Source organism: Hordeum vulgare, chromosome 7H (genome assembly GCF_904849725.1).
Source record: "Hordeum vulgare subsp. vulgare chromosome 7H, MorexV3_pseudomolecules_assembly, whole genome shotgun sequence".
Lineage (NCBI taxonomy): Eukaryota > Viridiplantae > Streptophyta > Magnoliopsida > Poales > Poaceae > Hordeum > Hordeum vulgare.
In genome coordinates this window covers 184,181,989-184,203,777 of record NC_058524.1, presented here as the reverse complement: position 1 = coordinate 184,203,777, position 21,789 = coordinate 184,181,989, and the positions used below count along the sequence as shown (strand labels likewise).

The window sequence follows — 21,789 nt, the reverse complement described above, 5'->3', positions numbered from 1 at the left end:
TAGGAAGAGGAGGGAAGAGGATGAAGATGACATGATCTTCTTTATTTGGCCAACACTGTACCAGAACCTTAGTAGGATCGACAAAAAACAGCGACATAGCTCTGTCCTGTATGGCAAGAGGCGTGTTAATGAAATCCTTCAAGGTCATGTCAAGAATTGCCTGGTATCTTTTAGGATGGAGCCCCACATCTTCGAAGTGCTAGCATCATATCTTAGAAGGGAAAATTTGATGAAGGACAAGACAATCAAGGTGGAGGAGAAATTAGCCTTTTTCCTTTACATGTTGTCTCACAACGCGTCTTTTCAAGATCTACAACTAGAATACCAACATAGCGGGTGGACCTTCCATGAATACATCAAGTCTTTCTTCGACATCGTCCCGACTCTATCATGTCGATTTTTAAAGCATCAAAGCATCGATGAACCTCATCCAAAGATTGCTGGAGATCCAAGATTCTTCCCATACTTTGAGGTTTTCACCTCGACACTTTCACTTCTTGTCTTATCTATATCTTCAGATTTTGTATATTGACTTGCAATCAATCTATTCGCAGAATTGCATAGGCGCCATCGATGGAACTCATGTTCCTATGACTGTAACACCCGACAAAGCCGCTCCTTTCCGGAATAGGAAGGGAACTCTCAGCCAAAATGTCATGGTTGCATGTGACTTTGACTTAAATTTCACATTCATCTCATGTGGTTGGGAAGGGTCGGCTACAGATGCTAGAGTGCTCCAGTCGGCCTTGAACCGCGGCTTCAAAGTACCTGAAGGAAAGTTCTATTTGGTTGATGGTGGTTATGCAAATACCACATCTTTCCTTGCACCGTATCGGGGTGTACGATATCACCTCAAGGAGTTTGGGCATGGGCGCCATCGACCACAGAACTACAAGGAGTTATTCAATCTTCGGCATGCCGTGTTGCGCAACCATGTGGAAAGGGCCATAGGAATTCTTAAGAAGCGTTTTCCAATTCTTCGCGTTGGTACATTCCATCAAATCGAAAACCAAGTCAAGATCCCAGCAGCTGCAGCCGTCTTTCATAATATCATCAGGATGCATAAGGGCGATGAAAATTGGCTTGATAATCAACCCAATAACATACCTCCCACTGAATTTGTTGACCTTCCAGATGATAATGATCACCAACACGTTAGCAACCAAGAGAATAACATCCCAGGCGACAACTTGAGGGACGAGATTGCTAGGAGGATGTGGGATGATTTTCAATGATGTGGGATGAACTTTTTTGTAATGAGCTCTTTTGTTATGTTTGTCATGTAATAGTGAACCCTTTGTTATGAATACTTGAATGACGTAAGATTGATTCTAGTAATAATTGTTATCTTTGTTATGATGCTCTTTGTTATCATGTAATAATGAGCTCTTTGTTATCTTACATGTTCATCATATAAGATATGTATGCTAAAGGTTCTCCAAAGTTCAACTTGATGCAAAGGAAAGGTTTGCAGAAAAAACCTTCACCAAAGGCAATGAAAAGGGTTACTTCACCAAGAGGTATTTTCCATATTACCTGCGTCTCAACTTGTATCTTTTGAAACATATTTCTTTCATCTGCACTTCTCTAATACTTGTGCTTGTGTAGTTGACAAGCCAAGGGCCCAATGGAACCGAGGACTTGAGAAGTCTTTGGTGGATTTGCTTCATGAGCATGATGATCCCTGTTTTAGAGGTGACAATGGCTGGGGAAGTGAAACATGGAACCAGATGGTCAAGCTATTCAATTGTAGGAATTGTGTGAACTTTACTAAGAATCAGATCCAAGAGAAGGAGAAAGAAATGAAAAGGGACTACAGGGCTCTAAAGGAGGCTCGAAGACAAAGCGGTGTTAGCTGGGATGATGTTAGATGCACACTAATTGCCGATGAAAACCTTTGGAAAAATATGATTCAAGTAAGTTACTTTACCAACATTGCAACGACAGCTCCATGCTTGAAGTTGGTATTATTGTGGTATTAATCATTTTCACTATTCTTGTTTGTAGACATGGAAAAGAATTGGAAAATTCAGGAGAGGATCTTTCCCCCTATATGACAGACTAGGCGACTTATATGATGGTAAGCATAATTTGAAGAAATTAATACTGCTGCTCCTAGTTAGGGTGGAAGCCATTTCCTCCATAAATTAACACTTCATAGACTAGTTCTGTTACTAGTTCTGTTAGGGTGGAAGCCATTTGATATCTGACTAGTTCTCCTAGTTAGGGTGGAAGCCATTTGATTACTAGTTCTGTTACTTGTGGTCTGACTTCATAGACTGAATTTTGCAATGCAAATGCAAATGGAAATGCACCAGCTCCCAATACTTTTTAGTTGATAGCTTGATATACGAGCAGTATTTTGCCATCACTGAAAATTACTGAAGAATTACATGAATGATGAATGCTGTAGAAACACTTATGAGTCGAACATGATCTCTCCCAGGCATATAGTTGGATGCGCCACTAATTTTGTGCCAGCATCCACTTATTACAGTTTTGTGTCTTGAATCTTGAATTTAATTAGATTGTTAAGTACATCTGATACCTGGTTTTAAATAAATAGGTATATATAATTCATTGAAAGCAAAAGCAATCATAGTAGTTCTACAGCAGAATTAACTGAAGTTGCACATGGGCCGCAAAATTTAACTCGTCAAAAAGCAAGACACGGAAGAGCAAGACACTGAACTTTGCAAATTAACTGAATTTTAACATTTTGCTGCTAGTTATGGGTGTTATGTATGGAGAAGCATAATTTTTAATGCTTCTCAGTATGTTCTTTGTGCAGGCCATACAGCTGAAGGAAATTACAATTTCATATCTTCTGAACGATCACATCAAGCTGGGCTGTCACAAGTACCAGGTATTACACAAGTGGAGGATGAGACTGAAGAAGAGCGGGTAGAAGAGGTAGATGCTGATGAATTGCAGATCCTGGAGGAAGAGGATATTGCTGCTGCTAGAGTTGGTGAAAAGAGGGTTGCAGACGCTGATCCTGTAGGAACTGATGAACAAGTTAGTGAAAAGAGGGTTCCTGCTGCTGCAAAAATGAAGCCTCGGAAGGAGGCAAAGAAGGCAAAGAAGACTGGAGATGCGATGGTGGAAGTGATGTAGCAGTACGTGAACATAAAGAAGAAACAAGCGGAGGATGAAATCGCCCTGCTGACAAAAGAGAGTGCTGGATCAACAAATGGGCATGAATTCTCCATCAGCAGGTGCATTTCTCTAGTGCACAAGATGGGAGACATCGCACGCCATGAGAGAGCCAGAGCATATAAGGTGTTCAAAAATGTTGAGAACCGTGAAACCTTCATCACTTCCGCTGCCGAGGATGAAGCGAGTGCAGTCGAGTGGCTTCGGAGCGAAATGGATGAGTTGGCTACCTAGAAGAGGTAAACTTTCTTGGAACTTGAATATTGGATCGGTTCATAATGTTCTTGCTTGCTTGGTTTGGTTCTTGAATATTGCTTGATATTAGAGTTTCTTGCTTGCTTAATTCAGCCAACACATGATTGGTGAACACATATTAATATGCATCACATTAATTGGAATGTCCACAATAATCATCACAGATTTTGGTCCAGAAACTTCTATGCATACATGCCCTGCTTTTGAATCCATGCATGCCCTGCTTTTGGATGCCGCAAAATCATTTTTTTAAGTCTTTGGTGTCGTTTATCTCATCAGGATTAATTAGCTTGATGTCTCCCAAGAAGAGACAAGAGAGAGTATATATGTTCTCTTCTAATATACATATATATGTAAGTTCAGTTAGCCTTGCTAAGTTAGGCAGGAGGTGCATGTGTTAGGCTGTCTAAGTTACATAGGTAGGATAGATAGAATTATCATGATCTGCAAAGCAGCAGAAGAGCTTAGCATATTCAAACTGCAAAGAACAAATGAATATAAAGTTCAAAGATCAAGGAACAAGGCCATTTTTTCTTACTTTCTTGCAAGGCCAGGATTTTAGTGTGTTTCTCCAGACCTCTCTCTCTATTTTCACTCTGAGATGCCAGTGCTATATCAAATCCTTTACGCGAAGCTTTTCAAAATTTTCAACATGCAAAGGCTTGTCCTTTTTTACATTTTTGCCTTGGGTCTTTGTGTCACTGTTCTCGTTCTCACCGATACGATTTGGACATGATATTGTGTCAACCCAGCTAGTTTTCCATACTGTGAACATGAACCGCGGAGGAATTACATGTTTAAGCCTACAGAAATTGTGTTCTTATTTTTCAATCCATGCATGATTTATTCCCTCTCTATTTGTATGTCGATAACACCATCAACCCAAAGCTGCAGTTTCAGTTTAAACGTAGAGCAGGCACTGAAGGTACTGTGCAATCTTCAGCACATATATAGCCATTGCTCGATATGTTGTTGTTTCTCTTGCGTGCTTCCAATGGTGGATGGATCAACTTCTGATTTATACTCCTTTGCTTTGTTTTTGTAGGTGTGTCCCTTCAGCCTTCATGTTCATGAGTTCAGAAGATCACGACGATTCTTTGCCTTTGATGAAAGTTCCACCCCGTATGCGCTGCTTCCATACTTGACTTGTTATGATGGCATGATCTTTTTCTTTAGCCTAGATGAGATATTCTTGGTTTATTTGACTCAATGGTGTGAAAAATGATGGTGATGTTGCTGGAATGAACTGTTGTAATTGACAACTGTCATAATTATTTTTATTTGGCCCAGATGTGAAATGATGGTTGTGATAAAAGTCACATTTTTACATGCTGTTGGTGTGATAAAAATTACATTTTTATTCTATTGTGCATCCAAAGGCTATCCCTAGCCAAACAACAATTTTATGTGTTTGGGAATATTGGGGCTGGGGGTGGGAGGGAATGTAGGGGATTGTAGGGGATTGGTGAAGGGGAGGGATTCACCAAATCCCTGAAAATCCCCAGCCCCTTTGGGGCTTGAAAGCCTCCAGTGCCAAACAAGGCCTAAAGGAGGGTGTTATTGCTGCTATCGAGGATTTCTTGGAATTATGCATGAAGGAATCAATTCTACCTCTATTGTCCTTATTCCAAAAATTATAACGCTGCTATGATTTCTGGTTGCAGGCCCATCAGTCTCTGCAATGTAATCTATAAGGTTATATCCAAGTGCATGGTAAACCGGTTGAGATCACTCTTGGATAATCTGATATGAGTGGAGCAAAGTTCTTTTATTCCGGGTAGGATGATCACGGACAATGCCCTGGTCGCCTTTGAATGTATCCATTACATTAAGCAAGAAAAAGATCCCACAAAGAGTTTCTGTGAGTGTGGATTGGAATTTCCTTACGCAAGTGATGCAAAAGCTAGGGTTATCTCAATGATGGATCGACTGGATAATGACTTGTGTCACCTCGGTGAGATACTCTGTTAAATTAAATGGAACTCTCTTGGATTCATTTGCACCGTCGTGTGGGCTATGGCAAGGAGATCTCCTTTCACCCTTATTATTTCTGTTTGTTGCAGATGGCTTATCTGCCATCTTAAAAAGTAAAGTTCAGATTGGAGCGATTGATCTAGTTAAAATTTGCAGACGAGCGCTAGGGGTCTCTCATTTGCTTTTTACTAATGACACAATGCTTTTCTTTAAGGCATCTAGAGAACAAGCTCTATGTGTGAAAGAAGCGCTAGATGTTTATGGTGCAGCTACAGGTCAGAGCCTTAACTATAACGAATGCTCCATGATTTTTGGTGATGTTTGTCCTGTCCAAGTTCAGGAGCAGGTTCGGGATGCTCTCAATGTTACGAGCCTGGTTTCTGAAGAGAAATATTTGGGCCTACCCACTCCAAGGGGGGAATGTCGAAAGGCAAGTTCCAAAACCTACAAACAAGCCTTAGCAAAAGACTTGTTCAATGGGGGACGGGCAGTTAGCACAACCAGGGAGAGAGACCCTAATCAAACCAGTTGCGCAAGCGTTGCGGACCTACATAATGGGGTTTTTGAAAACTTCCCTTCTTCGTATGTGATGACCTTACCAGAATGGTGAGGAATTATTACCGGGGTTCGGCGAAAGGCAGAAGAAAGGTACATTGAAAAGGGTGGGATCATCTCTTGCAGCCAAAGGATAGGGGCGGTATTGGTTTTTGTGATTTCCTCCTGTTCAATCGGGCTCTTTTGCTCGACAAGCTTGGAGGCTCATCACCAGACCAAAAAGCCTGTGTGCGCAAGTTCTTAAAGCACGCTATTATCTTGACGGTAAACTTAAGGACACAGTGTTTACGGGTAATGCCTCATCGTCATGGCAAGCCATCGGTTACGGACTGGAGCTGCTAAAAAAAGGTCTCATTTGGCGTGTCGGAAACGAACGAAGCATAAGAGTATGGCGAGAGAGCTGGATCCTTCGGCCCTTCTCTTACAAGCCTATCTCACGACAAGATACCTACCGTATACGCTTCATGTCTGAGCTGCTAAACAAAAATGGTCGTGGAACACTGAGCTAGTCACCAAATATTTTGTTGATGCGGATGTTGATGAGATTCTAAAAATCAGAGCTTCACCGAGACAGGAAGATGATGTCATTGCTTGGGGGCCCGGAGAAACTCGAAAATTTTACTGTTAAAAGCGCGTACCATCTCGCGTTTGATGAGTTGCATCGGGGGAATGTGTCCTCATCTAGTTCGTTGCCGTCTGGGAATCGAGTATGCTGGAAGTACATCTGGAAATGTGATGCACAACCTTCAGTTACAAACTTTGCTTGGAGGTTGGCAACAGATGGACTACCGACTTGGAAGAACAAGCGTAGAATTGGACTAGAGACTTCGAGTTCATATCGTGTGTGGAATGGAGGAAGAGGATAATTTCCACCCATTTATCCGATGCCAATATGGGAGAGATCTGTACCTTTCAATGGCCAAGCTATGGAGGTTGTCAGGAATCCGCGAGTTTCAAAACTGTGGGAAGGAATGGCTCTTACATGCTCCCGTGGAAAGAAGCACAATTGAGAAGACTATGCTACTAATGATCTTCTGGAGGAGCTGGTATATCAGTAATTAGATGGTCCATGCCAAACCTGCTCCTCCAATGGAGGTCTCTATCAGGTTTCTCGAGAGTTACTTGGAATCGCTATAGGCCATCACGACGAACACTTATGTGGATCCAGCTAAAGGGAAATCGTATGCGTCTCTCGGTAACATTCAGGTGTCGGTGCCTAAGGTCATATGACCCACATGGAAGCTGTCAAGGGATGGATGGGTGAAACTGGATACCGATGGGTCCTTGTGTCGAGTGAAGATGCTGGTGTAGGGATGATATTGAGAAATTCGTCAGGGAGATCATTTATGCGGCATGCAGAGCCTTGTTCTTGTGCAGCGATGCTTTGAAGGTGGAGTTACGTGCGTGCATGGAAGGACTATCGTTCGTTCTTCAGTGCTCAGATCTTTCCATTGTTGTCGAGATGGATTCATCGGTTGCAATTACCTTGATCACAGGTGATGACATTGATCATTCCTTGCACAAGTTCATGAGATTATATATCGCTTAAATCTTCGACAAACTTGTACCATTCTTGTTTCGGGATCGTAAAATAATACAAGTCTTGATCCCGTAAAAAAAAAGAAGTAAAGATAGTTATTGTTGTTTGAGTCACATCTTCATTGACGATGTAAACTGGTCGTGCCATCTTCGGTGTTGTACTCTCTTTTTTTTGAATGATGATGACGATGATGAATACACACACGGATGCAAAGCCTCACGAACGACAGACACATGAACGATTCGTGTGTATTGTTTCTGATTATTTGATAACGATGATGACACACTTTGCGGTCTGAGTCGATCCTCAGCACATGGATTGCCGTGTGGGCGGGGAGGATCATGCGATCAGCTGGCTTCTCCGTCTAATCTCGCACGCGACAAAAGTTTAACCCGGGTTTCTCCCGCATCGGAGCCAAGGTACTCGTAGTAGAGTATGATCCGCTAGAGTCTAGAGCAGCACACACAGCACCCATTAACACATACACAGGTCCACCCCGCGTCCTCCCCCTCCCGCGATCCATCAGCCGCAGCAGATTAGAGCCTAGAGCTCGCCGCCGAGCCGATGGCGTCGCAGGACGGCGGGTGGGGCGACGGCGGCGACTCGCTCTTCGAGGGCATGGTCCTCTTCGCCCCCGCCGACCCCGCGGCCGAGGAGGCGCCCGAACCCCCCAAGCCGCCCACCCCTCCCGCCGATGCCGCATCCGCCTCCGACGCCGAGTCCAGCGCCGCCTCACAGCCTCTGGACGAGGACCTCTTCTCCGATCTCACCCTGCTCGCCCCTCCTCAGCCTCCACTAGACCAGGACCAGGACCAGCACCAGCACCCCCAACCCCAAGCCCAAGATCAGAACCACCGCCCCGCCTCGCCGGTCTCGCCTGCCCCCGCCGCCGCTGCCCTCTCGCGCCAGCCGTCCTCCTCGTCGCAGCTCCGGAAGAAGAAGAGGGCCGTGCGCATCGGGTACGGCCGCTCGCCTCAAACCGCCCCCGCTCTGCCGCCTACCGCGCCAATCGCCACCACCACCGCCCCTGCCGCCGCTGCGGCTACGGCTACTGTTATTCGTACTGCCAGTAGTAGTAGTAGCCTCTCCGATGCTTCTGCATATGACGCTGCTCCCCCTATCCCCGTCCAGTACCTTGACCGGCTAGGTAATCGCGGTGAGGAAGATGCAGCTGTGGTGGATCCGGATGCCAATTCTCTGGATGCAGTCAGTGTCAATTCTTTGGATTCGAAACAGGAGGGGAAAGAAGAAGATGGTGACAAGAATGTTGGAGGGGCTGGAGTTGCAGTAGTGGGGATCGAGGAGAGGCTGGCTCTTCTTAGATCTCAAGTATCTAGCAAGCTTGATTCAGTCCAGCAGAGAGCCGCTGCTGTCGCAGCCAAGAGGAGGCAGCTGGCGGGTAGGCAGAGGAAGGTTGCGGAGGACGTCGGTTCGGCGGCATCCAAGCACAAGGATTTGGAGAGGGAGCTGGAGGAGGCGTGCGAGGCCGAGGACTTTGAGAGGGCCGAGAGGATCAGCGACTCCCTTGCGGCTCTGGAGAAGGACAAAGATCGGTTGTTGACTGCGCTGCGTGATGCGGAGCTTGATTATGATTCCGTGGATTTGGAGTTGCAGGATGTGCTCGAGTCCCGCATAGCCGTGGAGGAGGAAGCCGCTGCCCTTCTGGAGCAATTTGCAAAGGTAAATCAGCTGCACGTTCTTTTACTCACCTTTCATAAAACGGTAATGTCAATTTTAGATGCACTTCCTTGAATTCAGGCATCCTTTTAAGTAACACTTTGACATAGGTAGACTTTCAATGCATCAACCCTAGTATTTCCAGAGAGCTACTCAAGCATGTTTTCACACTAAGTATCTACTGATGCTTATATTTTTTTATTGGATAACATTAGTGGAGACTTCTATGGTGCTATTTGAAATTAACTTTTACACTATATAGTAATACAATATAATGTCTGATTTAATGATATCATAATACATGCATTGTATTGATGGCACTATTATGGTGCCATCGCTTCCATCAAAATCCATTGGCATAATACTCCAACATAATAAGTATCTAAAAGGTACTGAACTGTTCGAACAGCATGATAGTTGTGAAAGATAAGGATGGTTTGAAGTTTTAGACTAACCCAAACGAATAAATTTGAGCAGTTCTATATGATCGCGAAGGACACCAGTGTCCATGTTTACCTGAGCCAAGGAATGGTTTGTCTGTTAGAGTTATTCCCATTATGAAACTAACCGGCAACTATCTGAAATCTACCTGAATACAGTGATAGTTAAATAGATATAGTAATCTATGTTGCGAGATTTTCGACAAGAACTAATTATGAACCTCTAAAGTATTCACTGCATTTCAGTTTCTGTTCTTCTAGCTCATTAACATTCAAGCTCTGTCTTTCTTAGGATGCCACGGAGCATGCTAATTTCGTAAGCAAACAAGCAGAAGAGATGTCCTCGAAAGAAATAGAAGGGTGGCAAACATCAATGGAGTTACTACAAATAAGTAAGTTAGAGATGGAGGTTGAAACAGAATTGGTTTTAGCAGCACGGTCAGGGTTAGAAGGTTCAGTAGAGCATTTGATTAAAGAGGATAAGAGAGAAAAGGACATGCTAAGTAAGAAGGGAGATACCCTCACAGTGGAATTAGCTGAGCTGCTGGAGTTGGTGAGATTAAAAGAAGCAGAGATAGCTGAAAACAATGCTCAGATCCAGGAGGTTCAAGAAAGGATTAGTGCGGTGGTCTCCAGATTTCATGGCTCCCAGTCAGATATTGACATCAAGATCAATTCCTTGCAGGAATCCCAAGCTAAAATTGATCAAGATACCGAGGCACTTGTCTTAAAGAAGAATGAAATCGACAACTGCATCTCTTCAGCAGAGCAGAAAGACTCAGACTTACGGGAAATCATCAATGCTTGTTCTTCTGAAGCAAAAGCTTGCCAACAATCAGTTGAAATCAGAAGGAAGCTTGCATCATCAATCTTGAAGTCAAGGCAGGATAGAATTGGGTTATTGAAAATGGAGGAGGAAATTTCGCAAGACATCCAAATGCTCAGGCAACAAACAACTGATGCTAGAACTAGTCTTCAGGTACAAAACATGTATTCTTTAAATGATTTCTTTTTGCTGATAAAGAACATTGGGTATATACCGAGATATTTTTCGGTGCTGATAAGATCCTAATATTTCTTAATTGATGGGTCTGCAGGAGATATCTTCAAAGAGAGCAGGCATACAGCAGGAGATAGCTACATGTAAGCAGAAGCTGAGCTTTATTGACAAAAGAGGCCCTGAACTAGAGGCTGAAAAGAAGGTTGCTGCTGCTGCAAGGAACTTTAAGGAAGCAGGGAGAATAGCTGCAGAGGCAAAAGCACTGAATTCTGAGAAGGAAGAACTGCGTGCTAAATTGGAGAAAGCTGGTACTGATCTGGAGGCTATAGAAAAGGATATCGCAGCAACCACTGACAAGATACAGGAGTGCGAAGGGCTTATTGTGCTCAAAGAACAAGAGTCAGCCATGGCAAGTTACAAAAGGCTCCGGCTGGACTCCTCTGCTGCTAGAGCAGAATTGACTGCTGCAACTGAAACAGATGACAGTGAAGAACTGGAGATATTACGCAAAGAAGCTGAAGCCGCGGAATCTAAAGCGCTGGAACTCAAAACATTGTATAACCTCCAACCGGATAGTGACGAGTATATATTTCAGCCTGTAGTTCCTATAGCATTCATAACGAATTCAACATGGCAGCACTTGGCTGAGATGGCATCTTCTTTTGGCCTGTCCCTTGATTCATGAATTGGATAGTGGACTTTTAGACATTGCTCTTTGATACACTTGGTAAAGTTTTGCCCCGTGGTGGAACCCTCCTCCCGGCCAATATGCCTACCTCATTGTTCCTCTAAGCTACCGGCATCTGGGGTCTACTCCAAACAGGAGTAGTGTAAATTGAGTGTATACCACCTGTTTTGCATACTCTCAACTCTGAGGAATTTTCTTCCTCCCTCATTTTTGTGTACATTAAGACTGTAATTCTTTTGTTGTGCTGGTTATCAGTCAGAATGTAATCAGGATAATATATCCATGAATAAAGCTTCTTCTGCTTTGTCATCACATGTTGCAGTGATTGGATGCACAAATAAATTTGGGCCTCCCAGAATCACAAATAAATTGGATGAGCAAACTACCACAAATAAATCGTGGATGTATTTTCCTTTTGGCAAAGCTGTGCCTGGGTAGACTGATTTCCCAGGTCTTGTGAGATGTGATCTTTTGTGATCTACTGGTTTGATCAAAGCACTGGAGCGTGGAAGCTGTGAACTTCCTAACCTGTTTGGTGGGTCTACCCTACTCTCTACCTGCCCAACAGAATCATCAAAAGGGGGTGACACACAAGTATGCCCTTCTACTTGTTCTACTTCTACAATATATACTTCATGTTGCATATATAAGTTGATGTGTCAAATTTCAGGAGCACCCCCAGCTTCAGAGAATGGCGAATACTTCCAAGGGCAAGGTGTGTGTCACTGGAGCCTCTGGTTTCGTCGCCTCTTGGCTTGTCAAACGGCTTCTTGAGTCCGGGTATCATGTTCTAGGGACAGTCAGAGACCCAGGTCCTTGTCCTCTCACTCCAATGGTCCCTTCTTCTTTCTTCTTCAAAGTGATAGCAACGTGACAGGCACATTTTATTTGCTAATTGGACAGGCAATCAGAAGAAGGTAGCACACCTCTGGAACTTAGCTGGTGCCAAGGAGAGGCTGGAGCTCGTGAGGGCTGACCTCTTGGAAGAAGGGAGCTTCGACGATGCCGTGATGGCTTGCGAGGGTGTCTTCCACACTGCATCGCCTATCATCACCAATGCTGATTCCAAGGCATGCTATACTAACTATGATCACTTCACTGCACATCTTCTTTTTTACCCATGTTGGAAGGTAAAGATGTCCTGTGGCGGTGGGTCTTAATTGACAGACATGTGATGCCACTTCAATCGCAGGAAGAAATGCTTGATTCGGCGATAAACGGCACCCTGAACGTGCTGAGATCCTGCAAGAAGAATCCATTTCTCAAGAGGGTTGTCCTCACGTCGTCGTCGTCGACCGTGAGGCTGAGAGATGAAGCTGAATTCCCCCCCAACGTGCTGCTGGATGAAACATCATGGAGCTCCGTCGAGTTCTGCGAAAGCATCCAGGTAAATGAATACCATGCTTCATTTCTATGCCGATATATCTTTCTTTCCAAACATTTATCTGAAGAGTGGTTGGTTTTCTTCTCGACGTGCCTGGCAGATATGGTACGCTGTCGCCAAGATCCTCGCTGAGAAATCAGCCTGGGAGTTCGCCAAGGAGAACAACATCGACCTCGTGGCCGTCCTTCCGACGTTCGTCGTCGGCCCTAACCTCTCCCCCGTGTTAGGCCCCACCGCCTCAGATGTCCTTGGCTTGTTTAAAGGTATGTTAACATTTCTGCTGACCTGACTGTTCATGTCTCTTGGAGATGCCAGCCTGAAGTTATGCCACTACCCTACCCATCACACACCTAATAAGGTCCTAAATTTTCACGTCATCGGAATCATCTCATGTCGCAGGGGAGACGGAGAAGTTCACCATCTTCGGGAGGATGGGGTACGTCCACATCGACGACGTCGCGAGCTGCCACATCCTGGTCTACGAAACCGCGGACGCCAAGGGGAGGTACATCTGCAACTCGGCGGTTCTGGGTAGCGACGAGCTGGTCGCCTTGCTCGCGAAACGGTTCCCGTCGTTCCCCATCCCAAAGAGGTCAGTCACCAGCCACCACGCCGGAAAAAGCATACATCATCATTGCTGTTGCTCCTCTGAACACGGCCAGCCTTAGTTTGTTAGCATATACTCCGTATACTGTATCATCATTCTAAAATTTTGTGTGCAGTTTGCCCAACATTTACGGGGAGCAGACGTACGGCTACAACACGTCAAAGATCCGGAAGCTGGGGCTGGAGTTCAGAGGCGTGGAGGAGATGTTCGACGACTCGGTGAAGTCGCTCAAGGCGCATGGCTATCTGCCCGCGTGATGAGGATGAGCATGAGCCGGAGGGGATGAGGCCGTGGTGCCTGCTCTCTAGAAGCATTTCAGTTATTTACATGAGAAGAATGCGTCCCCTTGCCTTAATTTCTGCTTTGGGTGTTCTCTTGCCACTCTGCAAACAGTCACGAACGAGAAGGAAATGAAATGTATTCCATCTTGCATTACATGCCATATTTCATCCTTTTTAGCTCATGGTCAAAGTGGTCTATTGTAGCTGGAGAAAACTAGTCTATTTTTTTAACTATAATTATTTAGATACAAAGGGAATAAAAATCATTGTTAGATACAAATGTAGATGTCTCACCCCATGATCAGGGATATCGTTGCGGATCTCATGCTGCGGTCTCATCGCCTTGAGAAGGTGGAGGACAAAGTTCACGTCGGCTTGTGACGGGATTACTTTACTTCTAGTCTTGTCTAGTTTGAAACAAAATAATTTTGAAATATATTCAGGTTCGGAGTCTCTCCCCCCCCGATGACAGTTAAAGAAAACATTTCATGATAAGTTGAGGGATGAAAAATGTACTACTCTTTTAAAATGTTCATTTAAAAAAAATGTGTGCTTAAAATTTAAATAATAATCATAAGCGCTTTAAATATGTTCAATTTTCTTTAAAAATCTCAAATTCACAAAAAACTTTTCTTTTTAAAAGTACTTCCTCCCGTGCTTCATTGGAAAAACCGAATTTAAAAAAAAACTTTCTACAATGGACAGGTAGCCACAGCCCACAGCACCTCACCATTGGGCCGGCCCAGTTGGAGTAGGAGCTCCCCAGCCCATGTTAGGTCTTATCTGAGCCCTCGGGCCAGCCCGGCCAACCAGGCGGCCCCGGCCCAAACCGGTTAAATCCAAATCACACATGCCGTCGATCGATGAAAAACGCAGATAAGAAGCCATTTTTAGGCATTCAGCGCACTCGCTCAGGCTCAGGCTCAGGCTCAGGCTCAGGCAGGAGGACTCCCTCATCCTCCCTTATCCTCCTCTTCCGCGGTCACACTTGACATTCCCGGCTTCTTCTGCGTCCCCCCTCGATCTGGATCCACAAGGTGGGTTACTCCCTCATCGAATATCGCCCTCCCGCTGTATGCCTTCGATTATGGTAGCACCCAATTCCCGCCATGCCGTAGATTTGTGTCCATGGTCCAGCAATCATCCTTGGACACAGCAATGTCCATGGTTTCGCGACCGCTCCCCCTTTAGCACCGCAGCGGATTACGCCTTTTCCGTACCATCAGATCAGTGTTTGCGTATGATGATATGGACCAACTGAGCCTTCTTGTTCGATTCGACGCCCTTAGTCTACTCTAGTGCACTGTCGGTGTTCGACGAATTGCTTCGCTGCCATGTGTTAAACCGATGGCCTGGCATTGCATGCATGTATGATGCCTCATCGCATTTCGGTTGCTGTGCAGAAATCAGCCCTGCGATGACCGGCGTTGGCGGCGATGCCAAGAAGAGCCTGACGCAGTGGCTCGGGGACAAAGGGTTCGACGAGGAGGCCATCGGGCGCATGTCCAAGCGGTGCAGGAACCTGCCCAACCTCGACGCCGGCGAGGCCTCCGGCGTCTGGGACTACCTCCTCAACGACGTCAAGATCGAGCAGCGCAAGCTGCGGTACGTGGTCACCAAGTGCCCCAAGGTGCTCACCATGTCCGTCAACGAGAAGCTCATCCCCACGGTCCAGTGCCTCACCACGCTGCAGGCCAAGCCCGGGGAGATCGCCCAGGCCATCATCAAGTTCCCGCCCATACTGTTCCACAGCGTGGAGGAGAAGCTCTGCCCTCTCCTCGCCTTCTTCCAGACGCTATCCATCTCCGAGAAGCAGCTCGCCAAGCTGCTCATGGTTAACCCGCGCCTCATCAGCTACAGCATCCAGGCCAAGTTCTCCCAGACGGTTGACTTCCTCGTCGGCCTTGGCATCGACAGGGAGGGCATGATCGGCAAGATCCTGACCAAGGAGCCATACATCATGGGATACAGCATCGACAAACGGCTGCGTCCTACTGCCGAGTTCCTCAAGTCCGCGGTCGGGTTGCAGGGTTCGTATCTCCAGAGGGTCATCATGAATTTCCCTAGTATACTGTCGCGAGATGTCGACAAGACTCTGCGCCCCAATTTCGTGTTCCTGCAGAGCGCTGGATTCAGCAAGGATCAGATCATGAAATTGGTGGCTGGATACCCTCCTGTTCTCATCAAGAGTATCAAGCATTGCTTGGAGCCAAGGGTGAAGTTCCTGGTTGAAGAAATGGGGCGGGACAAGGGCGAGGTGGTAGATTACCCCCAATTCTTTCACCATGGTCTCAAGAGGAGCCTGGAGTACCGCCACAAGATACTCAAGCGGATGAACTCAACGTGCAGTCTCAGTGAGATGCTCGACTGTAATCAGAAGAAGTTTGCCATGAAATTTGGTTTGATCCCAGTAGCTTAGGGTCTGATCTTCCGTCTCTTCAGTTCCCATGTAGCATGTTCTATATTCAGGCGAACGTTTTATTTTTGTACCATTGGTCGTGTTGTTTCTTGAACATTTTGGGCATTGAGAATCCAAGTGTTTTGCTTTAACCGGATGTTTTCCGGATGTTCAGTGCAACTGCCTCTTTCAACAAGTGGCTTGAGTATTTATTTTCATATTTCTTCCAAGCAAAGCATGTGAATTTTCTAGCTGTCATGTTCTATTCATTTCAAATGCATAACTTTACTCCCCTAAAATACCATCACAGTCACCTAATGACACAGCTACACACACACGCACACCAGTTAATGATTTCCAGTTCATTACTTACAAGCACAATTTGGGAAAGCAAAATACAGTGCCTACTCAGCCAAGTTCCTGTGTACGGTGTATCTGAAAGAAGACTTATAGGGCAACCATTCAACACACTTATCTATTCTCCTCCTAAGACATTTATTTATTTCTTTTTGCTGGGCTTCAGGCATGCTCTTGCATACCATCTCAATCAGACCAGGCAACTCCAGTGTTGCTTCTTTGGCATAGTAGTGGAGGATTTTGGGAAGAAAGATGATCTGCTTCCTGACCATGACATTAGCTCTAATAAACTCAGTCTTGGCTTGATCCAGTTGATGATGCAGTTTCTTGGCTCTGTACAACCTTACCTGCAGAGAGTTTTTACAGTAAGAATAATGTGATCACTTTACCGTTAAATGCGGAGATTCCTTACAGTAAGAATAATGTGGTCATTTTGCAGTTAAAATGTTAGCATTAGCTGTAAAACTTACAGGTGGATCTGAAAATGTTCCAGTGGAAAGACTAAAGTGAGCAAGCGGCTCTGGCTGACGCAGAGCATATGGATGTGTGGAGCTTCCTGATGCTGATTTCTTCGTGGGAGTAAATAGCGTGCGAACCCACTGTGACCATTAGTTTGTTAGCGCCTTTTCCTTTTTAATTTTGATTGTGTTTGTATTGCTAATGGAAACTGCAATGTAGGTGCATGCCATACCAGGGATGGACGATGGGATTGACATCCAAGAATTGAGTTCTGAATAATTTGTGAGTTTACTGAATGCCCGCCCACGTCATATGCAGCCTGACAACATATTTCTCAAGTAATGTTAATAAGAGTTCAAATATGACAAGTGATGACAATGTAGCTGCTCAAATTTTGATAATTGTATACCTTCAGAATCATGTCTGAGCTTTTCATGCGTTTGTCCTGAAGTCCGTAAGCCATAAAAGCCTGTCATATTTAAAGTTGCCTCTGCGGGTTAGACATGAATATATTTTGAGGTTAACATGAAGACATTTAAAGTAGAGCTGTTATCAGTGTTGAACTTACATGCATCACTAAAGCGTTGTGGATGTTGATCCAAAAACAGAGCTGCTCCTCATGTGCCATCTTTGTAGGGTCGATTTTCTCAAGTCGCTTTATCAATGCTCTGAGACCAAGAAAAAATGTGATGCTGAGATGAAGAGTTGTTTATTGTGTTCCATATTCATTTGCAGAGCTGCTTACCTGATTGTTTCAAGCATTTTAGAGGCATAATCGAACTTGTCTGCATCAATATTTATCCTTGGAAAAATTATCATCCCACTGTACTGGTCATTATTATCATTCAATGTACCATATTTGTCAGAGCTTGCGTCAACGTTGCAGCTGAGTCGGGGGCTCCAACTATCGACACGGTGCTTTAGAGAAAAGGTACTCGATGCGGAAGAGAAGGAAGGAGTTGACAAAGTCTCGGAATCAACATCCTGTGATGGGCTGCTCGCAAGTTTGCAGTAAACCGCGGAAATGCATCTTAGAATGTCCTCCGAAAGCTTGCATGCAATCCTGGGCACATATTCAGCAATGGAAGCACTCAAGAAATTTGCAAGACTAGAATGGCCTGAAGTTGATCTTGGCAGTCCCTGTGAATACTTCAATGATATGAAAGCTGCATCAGATTATCTCACTTTGGGAGGTTTCATAATATTGGCATTCTCAAAGCTTGCATTCTCAAAGAAAGAAAGAAAATGTTTTGATAATATTGGCATGAGTTTGAGGGATTAATCTGAATAGTTTGATGGTGAATACTGAATGGACGAAGAAGAAAAACCGTCCATACATGTCTACAATCTGAAACTGTTGGCAGGTTGTAGGAGGCTGACTCCTTGATGTCTCTCAACCGCAGAGCACCTTCATCAGCTTTCTTTCTGCTGCCTTGACGGTGCGTTCCTTGACCCACCTGACCATAACTTTAGCCTTAGTATCTGCTCTCTGAATTTCTATGCAGTATAAAGTCCCAACATTGAAATCCTTCGAAGGTGGCAGGCGGAGTGTGTACCTGACCAGAAACACGAGGGGAGATACCCAGGTATTGATCAAACGTCGCCCTGTAGAGCGAAAGCAAATGCAGTTCCCTTCGTACGACTTCCTCCTCAAGGGCCGCTATCTCCCAAACCAATTCTGCAATAGGCTGCATTCGCCACAAGAACAATCATAACTTGGTTAAAGGGCGGCATAGCAAGCATGTAGAGATTAACTTGTTATTAATTTTCTTCAGTACGTCCTATTTAAAATTTAAAGCTGAAACACTGTTCCTGAGCATAGGAGAGAGCGTAATCATGGCTCATGGCCTTGGTTACAACTCCCTAGATATGACAAACATCATTTTGTTGATAAAAGTGATATACTTAAGGTAGTGAGAAAAGGTAAGATGATGATGGCTTTATAAAGTACGGTTACAAGACCTGCATTGAACAGCTTTACTATAGCTTTTGGAAACGATTAGGCCGTTGAGATCATGAAATAATTTATTTGGATCTGGAACAAACCTTCGACATAGCCTTTTCATTTTGTTCTGCTGTAGTAATCATGGGGTGGTCTTGAAACTGCTCTGCTAGGTTAAGTGAGTATCTCCTATGGGGAATATTATCCTGATTGCTTGTCTGCGCGATCATGCAAGCATGACGGAGGAAAAAACAGTAAGAAAGTAGAATCTGAAGAGTAATAGCATTACTATTTTTGTGTGCAATACAACATAGAATTATCAGTAAGAGCAAAAACAAAAGGTGAGCCTAGATTACCCACAGGTTTGTTATACGAAAATCGCGGGGTTATGTCCGATAGATTTCCATGTGTGCTTGCAACACTGAAAATATAAGAAACGAAGTTAGAAAATAACTTAATCGGGCAGATATTCATTTGAAGTAACTGTTTGTTCAAAAACAAAAGAAGTAAATAAATGCAAAAACTGGATATCTTTTGTATTGAAAGATAATATGCTCTTTCATTTAAAAAAAGAAAAAGAAAACAAATAAAATGTTCTTCTGGTCAAAAGGACTAGCAAGACTGCAAGAGTATTTGGAAACAACATGCACGGTCCTGGAAAATGTTTTGGCAAGTACAACTGTCTACATTGGTATTCCCCTTTAGATTCAGAATAGAAGGGGAAAACATCAGCGTTGCTACGACATGGCTTCGGTAATAGTATGATGCTAATACAACCAACTACTTCCTCTGTACCTAAATAATTATTGTCTAGTTTCCCCCAACTACAATTATTTGGGTACAGAGGGAGTAGACGTAAAATTAGCAGAAAATATATGTAAATATTGATCAAGACGGCTAGAATGTCGTGCATATATGTATGCTCGGTCACAACTGCTCTTTATACCTTTTTACCAGTTATCATGTCACTGAAAGAAAGAGCTTACCCTGAAGAACTACTAGAAAAGAACAAATTGTATGAACACTATGCTGAAAAGATTGATTCATGTGCAACCATACTAACCTTCGGGTGTGCCGGTGGTGTAGGCGAGAAGACGAGTGGCCAGCCTTTGGCGTCTCCATGGCTAATGCTGAGTTCTCCTTCTCCTTGGCTGCTGCTTTTGCTTAGCCCCTGCTTGAGTCACCAAGAACCTGCCAACCATCGAGGCCAAAGCACGTACTGCAATCAGTACCAGTTCTCCATAGCTAGGTGAAGAGAAGGAGGAAGCCATCTAATCACTCAGCTAATGAACTCACCAAGCTCGGGTATCATGAGTTACTGCTGCGTACTACAAGCTGCCAATGGATTCAGAAGAACTTAAGGAGGCTATGATTGATCAGCTTCTACTGATGAGAAACCTTCTCTACCTCTCCCAGCTCCAACCTCTACTCCACTAGACAGAGAAGGAAAAGAAAAGAAATTGAAAGGAAAAGTAGAGTTTTGTTGGACAAGAGTACTAGAGACAAGCAAGAACCAACGAAGCTTGGCTCAACAGAAATGATGAGCAGAGGACGCACTAATGCTGGCAGTTGTATGTAGGCATAGGGAGATAAATATAATCATGGGCCATATGCATGCAGGAGATGGTATTTAAGACTGAACGATCGAGAGGAGCAGCCAAGGGTTAGCGAAAGGACGAGGTGAGGTGAGCTGACCCACGGAGGCCAAAGAAGCAAAGGGAAAGCAAATGCAGCAGCTAGCGCCCTGCGGGAAGATACGGTGCGGTGAAAGGGTGGTAAAACTCACAGGAAAAAGCAGAGGTTAAAAGGGAGGGAGCGAGGAAGAAGAAGAAAAGAAGAGAAAATGGAGCAGTGGCGCCTATCAGTGTGTCTCCCTCCCCTGCTGATTCCTCCATTAAAAGAACAGAGAAAGGCGAACGGCTATAAACAGGGATGTAATGGCGAAGTGGACGCAATGATAGGGGTTAGGATATATCTGTAGTGAGAGGTTTTAGTGACGGCACAGCAGCTCCATGGTGGACAGTGACCGGTACCCAATCTCGCTAGTGATCTGCATATGTTTCGAAATTCAGTCATGACCTAATTTTTAGAATACAGAGTAATCGTCATCTTTCTTAGAGTATTTTATGGAACAAGAAGAAAATCAATATGAGGAAACCATGATTCAGACAGAAAAAAAATCTCAGAAAGAAAATGAATCAAGCATTGCATGGGAGAAAGAGTATGCATGATTAGGTGGGCGTGGGCGTGGGGCAGGGCGATCGAGCAGCCGGGGATTAGGTTGGGGTGTTGCTACCATCTTTGGCCCATTTTTGAGTGAAAACAATTAATAGGCCCGCAACCACCGCAACCACTGCGCATGCCTTCCCTCGCCAGGCGTCTCGTCGGAGCTTCAGCTAACCCATTCATTCATTATTACGTGCATGGTCATGCATGATGCGTGCGTTCCGTTTGCAGTTTACAGGAGACGTTTGGTGTACCGGAAGCCAGCCAGTTGGATTATACTATTAGCTAACAGTGCTGGAAACATCGCAACGATTTGGTAAACAATACCGCTACTACCACACAGCAGAACGGGAGATGGTGAGATTGTTGGTTTCCAGTAGTTACACTTACACATGGAAAGAAACTCTGCAACGACGCCGGTGTCTGGCTACAGTAGATGCAGGACAACTAAGATGGAGACCAATTTAGTTAAGGAGAGGCAGACAAAGATGGGGGCCCAAAGGGTGTCATGGATGATGGGACCGGCTGAAGTTGTATGCATACTTTTTTTTTAAGAGGATTGCATGCATACTTGCATAGCAGTGAAAGGCGGTGAGTGAAAGAGGAGGGAGGAAAGCTCTCTCTCGGCAAGGCGCGCGCGGAAACCGGCCGGCAGGTAAAAAAGTAGAGACGACACGAAAGGGCCTTCATCAACCCGGACGTCGTCAAAAGGAAAGGGAGACATACAGTCGTTGCGGGGGCACGAATTATCTATAGATATGTGTTGTAGCGGAGATAGGATTTATACAAGTCTACTGTCATCTGTGGTAGATAAGAGACGTTCGGCCCCACGGCTTGAAATAGCGTGGCA

At 44.7% G+C, this 21,789-nt stretch overlaps 4 protein-coding genes across 6 annotated transcripts; 3 read left to right on the top strand and 1 right to left on the bottom strand.

Annotated features, from left to right (window-relative positions):
- Positions 1-7,760: 7,760 nt before the first annotated feature.
- LOC123411126 (rootletin) lies at positions 7,761-11,594 on the top strand. Its single transcript, XM_045104057.1, has 3 exons — positions 7,761-9,160; positions 9,890-10,576; positions 10,695-11,594. The coding sequence occupies exons 1-3, from the start codon at positions 8,045-8,047 to the stop codon at positions 11,280-11,282; spliced, it is 2,391 nt and encodes a 796-aa protein (XP_044959992.1). The 5' UTR covers positions 7,761-8,044; the 3' UTR covers positions 11,283-11,594.
- A 367-nt stretch (positions 11,595-11,961) lies between these two features.
- On the top strand, positions 11,962-13,820 carry LOC123411125 (tetraketide alpha-pyrone reductase 1-like). The gene is made up of 6 exons (XM_045104056.1): positions 11,962-12,097; positions 12,189-12,355; positions 12,478-12,672; positions 12,770-12,932; positions 13,069-13,261; positions 13,392-13,820. Exons 1-6 carry the CDS (start codon positions 11,977-11,979, stop codon positions 13,531-13,533), a joined length of 981 nt encoding a protein of 326 aa, XP_044959991.1. The 5' UTR covers positions 11,962-11,976; the 3' UTR covers positions 13,534-13,820.
- Positions 13,821-14,448: 628 nt separating this feature from the next.
- On the top strand, positions 14,449-16,135 carry LOC123411124 (transcription termination factor MTERF6, chloroplastic/mitochondrial). The gene is made up of 2 exons (XM_045104055.1): positions 14,449-14,594; positions 14,961-16,135. The coding sequence occupies exon 2, from the start codon at positions 14,975-14,977 to the stop codon at positions 15,974-15,976; it is 1,002 nt and encodes a 333-aa protein (XP_044959990.1). The 5' UTR covers positions 14,449-14,594; positions 14,961-14,974; the 3' UTR covers positions 15,977-16,135.
- Positions 16,136-16,195: 60 nt separating this feature from the next.
- Positions 16,196-20,672, bottom strand: LOC123411123. Of its 3 annotated transcripts, none has more exons than XM_045104053.1 (12): positions 20,010-20,672; positions 19,777-19,904; positions 19,074-19,134; positions 18,818-18,931; positions 18,328-18,459; positions 18,109-18,228; positions 17,517-17,911; positions 17,340-17,439; positions 17,181-17,240; positions 17,004-17,090; positions 16,783-16,911; positions 16,196-16,659 (listed from the first exon to the last, which is right to left on the bottom strand). In XM_045104053.1, exons 2-12 carry the CDS (start codon positions 19,833-19,835, stop codon positions 16,360-16,362), a joined length of 1,557 nt encoding a protein of 518 aa, XP_044959988.1. In that variant the 5' UTR covers positions 19,836-19,904; positions 20,010-20,672; the 3' UTR covers positions 16,196-16,359. The 3 variants fall into 3 exon arrangements, with proteins under 3 accessions (XP_044959988.1, XP_044959987.1, XP_044959989.1); XM_045104052.1 differs by having other exon boundaries at positions 17,517-17,920; positions 20,010-20,670; XM_045104054.1 differs by lacking the exons at positions 19,777-19,904; positions 20,010-20,672 and having other exon boundaries at positions 17,517-17,920; positions 19,070-19,134.
- Between the last annotated feature and the right edge of the window lie 1,117 nt (positions 20,673-21,789).

Excerpts from the sequence above, each read along its gene's own strand:
- LOC123411126 (XM_045104057.1), top strand. The coding sequence starts at position 8,045 with ATGGCGTCGCAGGACGGCGGGTGGGGCGACGGCGGCGACTCGCTCTTC. Across the intron at positions 9,161-9,889 it reads TTCTGGAGCAATTTGCAAAG|GATGCCACGGAGCATGCTAA; the intron begins GTAAATCAGCTG and ends TGTCTTTCTTAG. Across the intron at positions 10,577-10,694 it reads ATGCTAGAACTAGTCTTCAG|GAGATATCTTCAAAGAGAGC; the intron begins GTACAAAACATG and ends ATGGGTCTGCAG.
- LOC123411125 (XM_045104056.1), top strand. The coding sequence starts at position 11,977 with ATGGCGAATACTTCCAAGGGCAAGGTGTGTGTCACTGGAGCCTCTGGT. Across the intron at positions 12,098-12,188 it reads AGGGACAGTCAGAGACCCAG|GCAATCAGAAGAAGGTAGCA; the intron begins GTCCTTGTCCTC and ends CTAATTGGACAG. Across the intron at positions 13,262-13,391 it reads TCGTTCCCCATCCCAAAGAG|TTTGCCCAACATTTACGGGG; the intron begins GTCAGTCACCAG and ends TTTTGTGTGCAG.
- LOC123411124 (XM_045104055.1), top strand. The coding sequence starts at position 14,975 with ATGACCGGCGTTGGCGGCGATGCCAAGAAGAGCCTGACGCAGTGGCTC.
- LOC123411123 (XM_045104052.1), bottom strand. The coding sequence starts at position 19,835 with ATGGAGACGCCAAAGGCTGGCCACTCGTCTTCTCGCCTACACCACCGG. Across the intron at positions 18,460-18,817 it reads ATGAAAAGGCTATGTCGAAG|CCTATTGCAGAATTGGTTTG; the intron begins GTTTGTTCCAGA and ends TGGCGAATGCAG. Across the intron at positions 16,912-17,003 it reads AATCCCATCGTCCATCCCTG|TGGGTTCGCACGCTATTTAC; the intron begins GTATGGCATGCA and ends TAATGGTCACAG.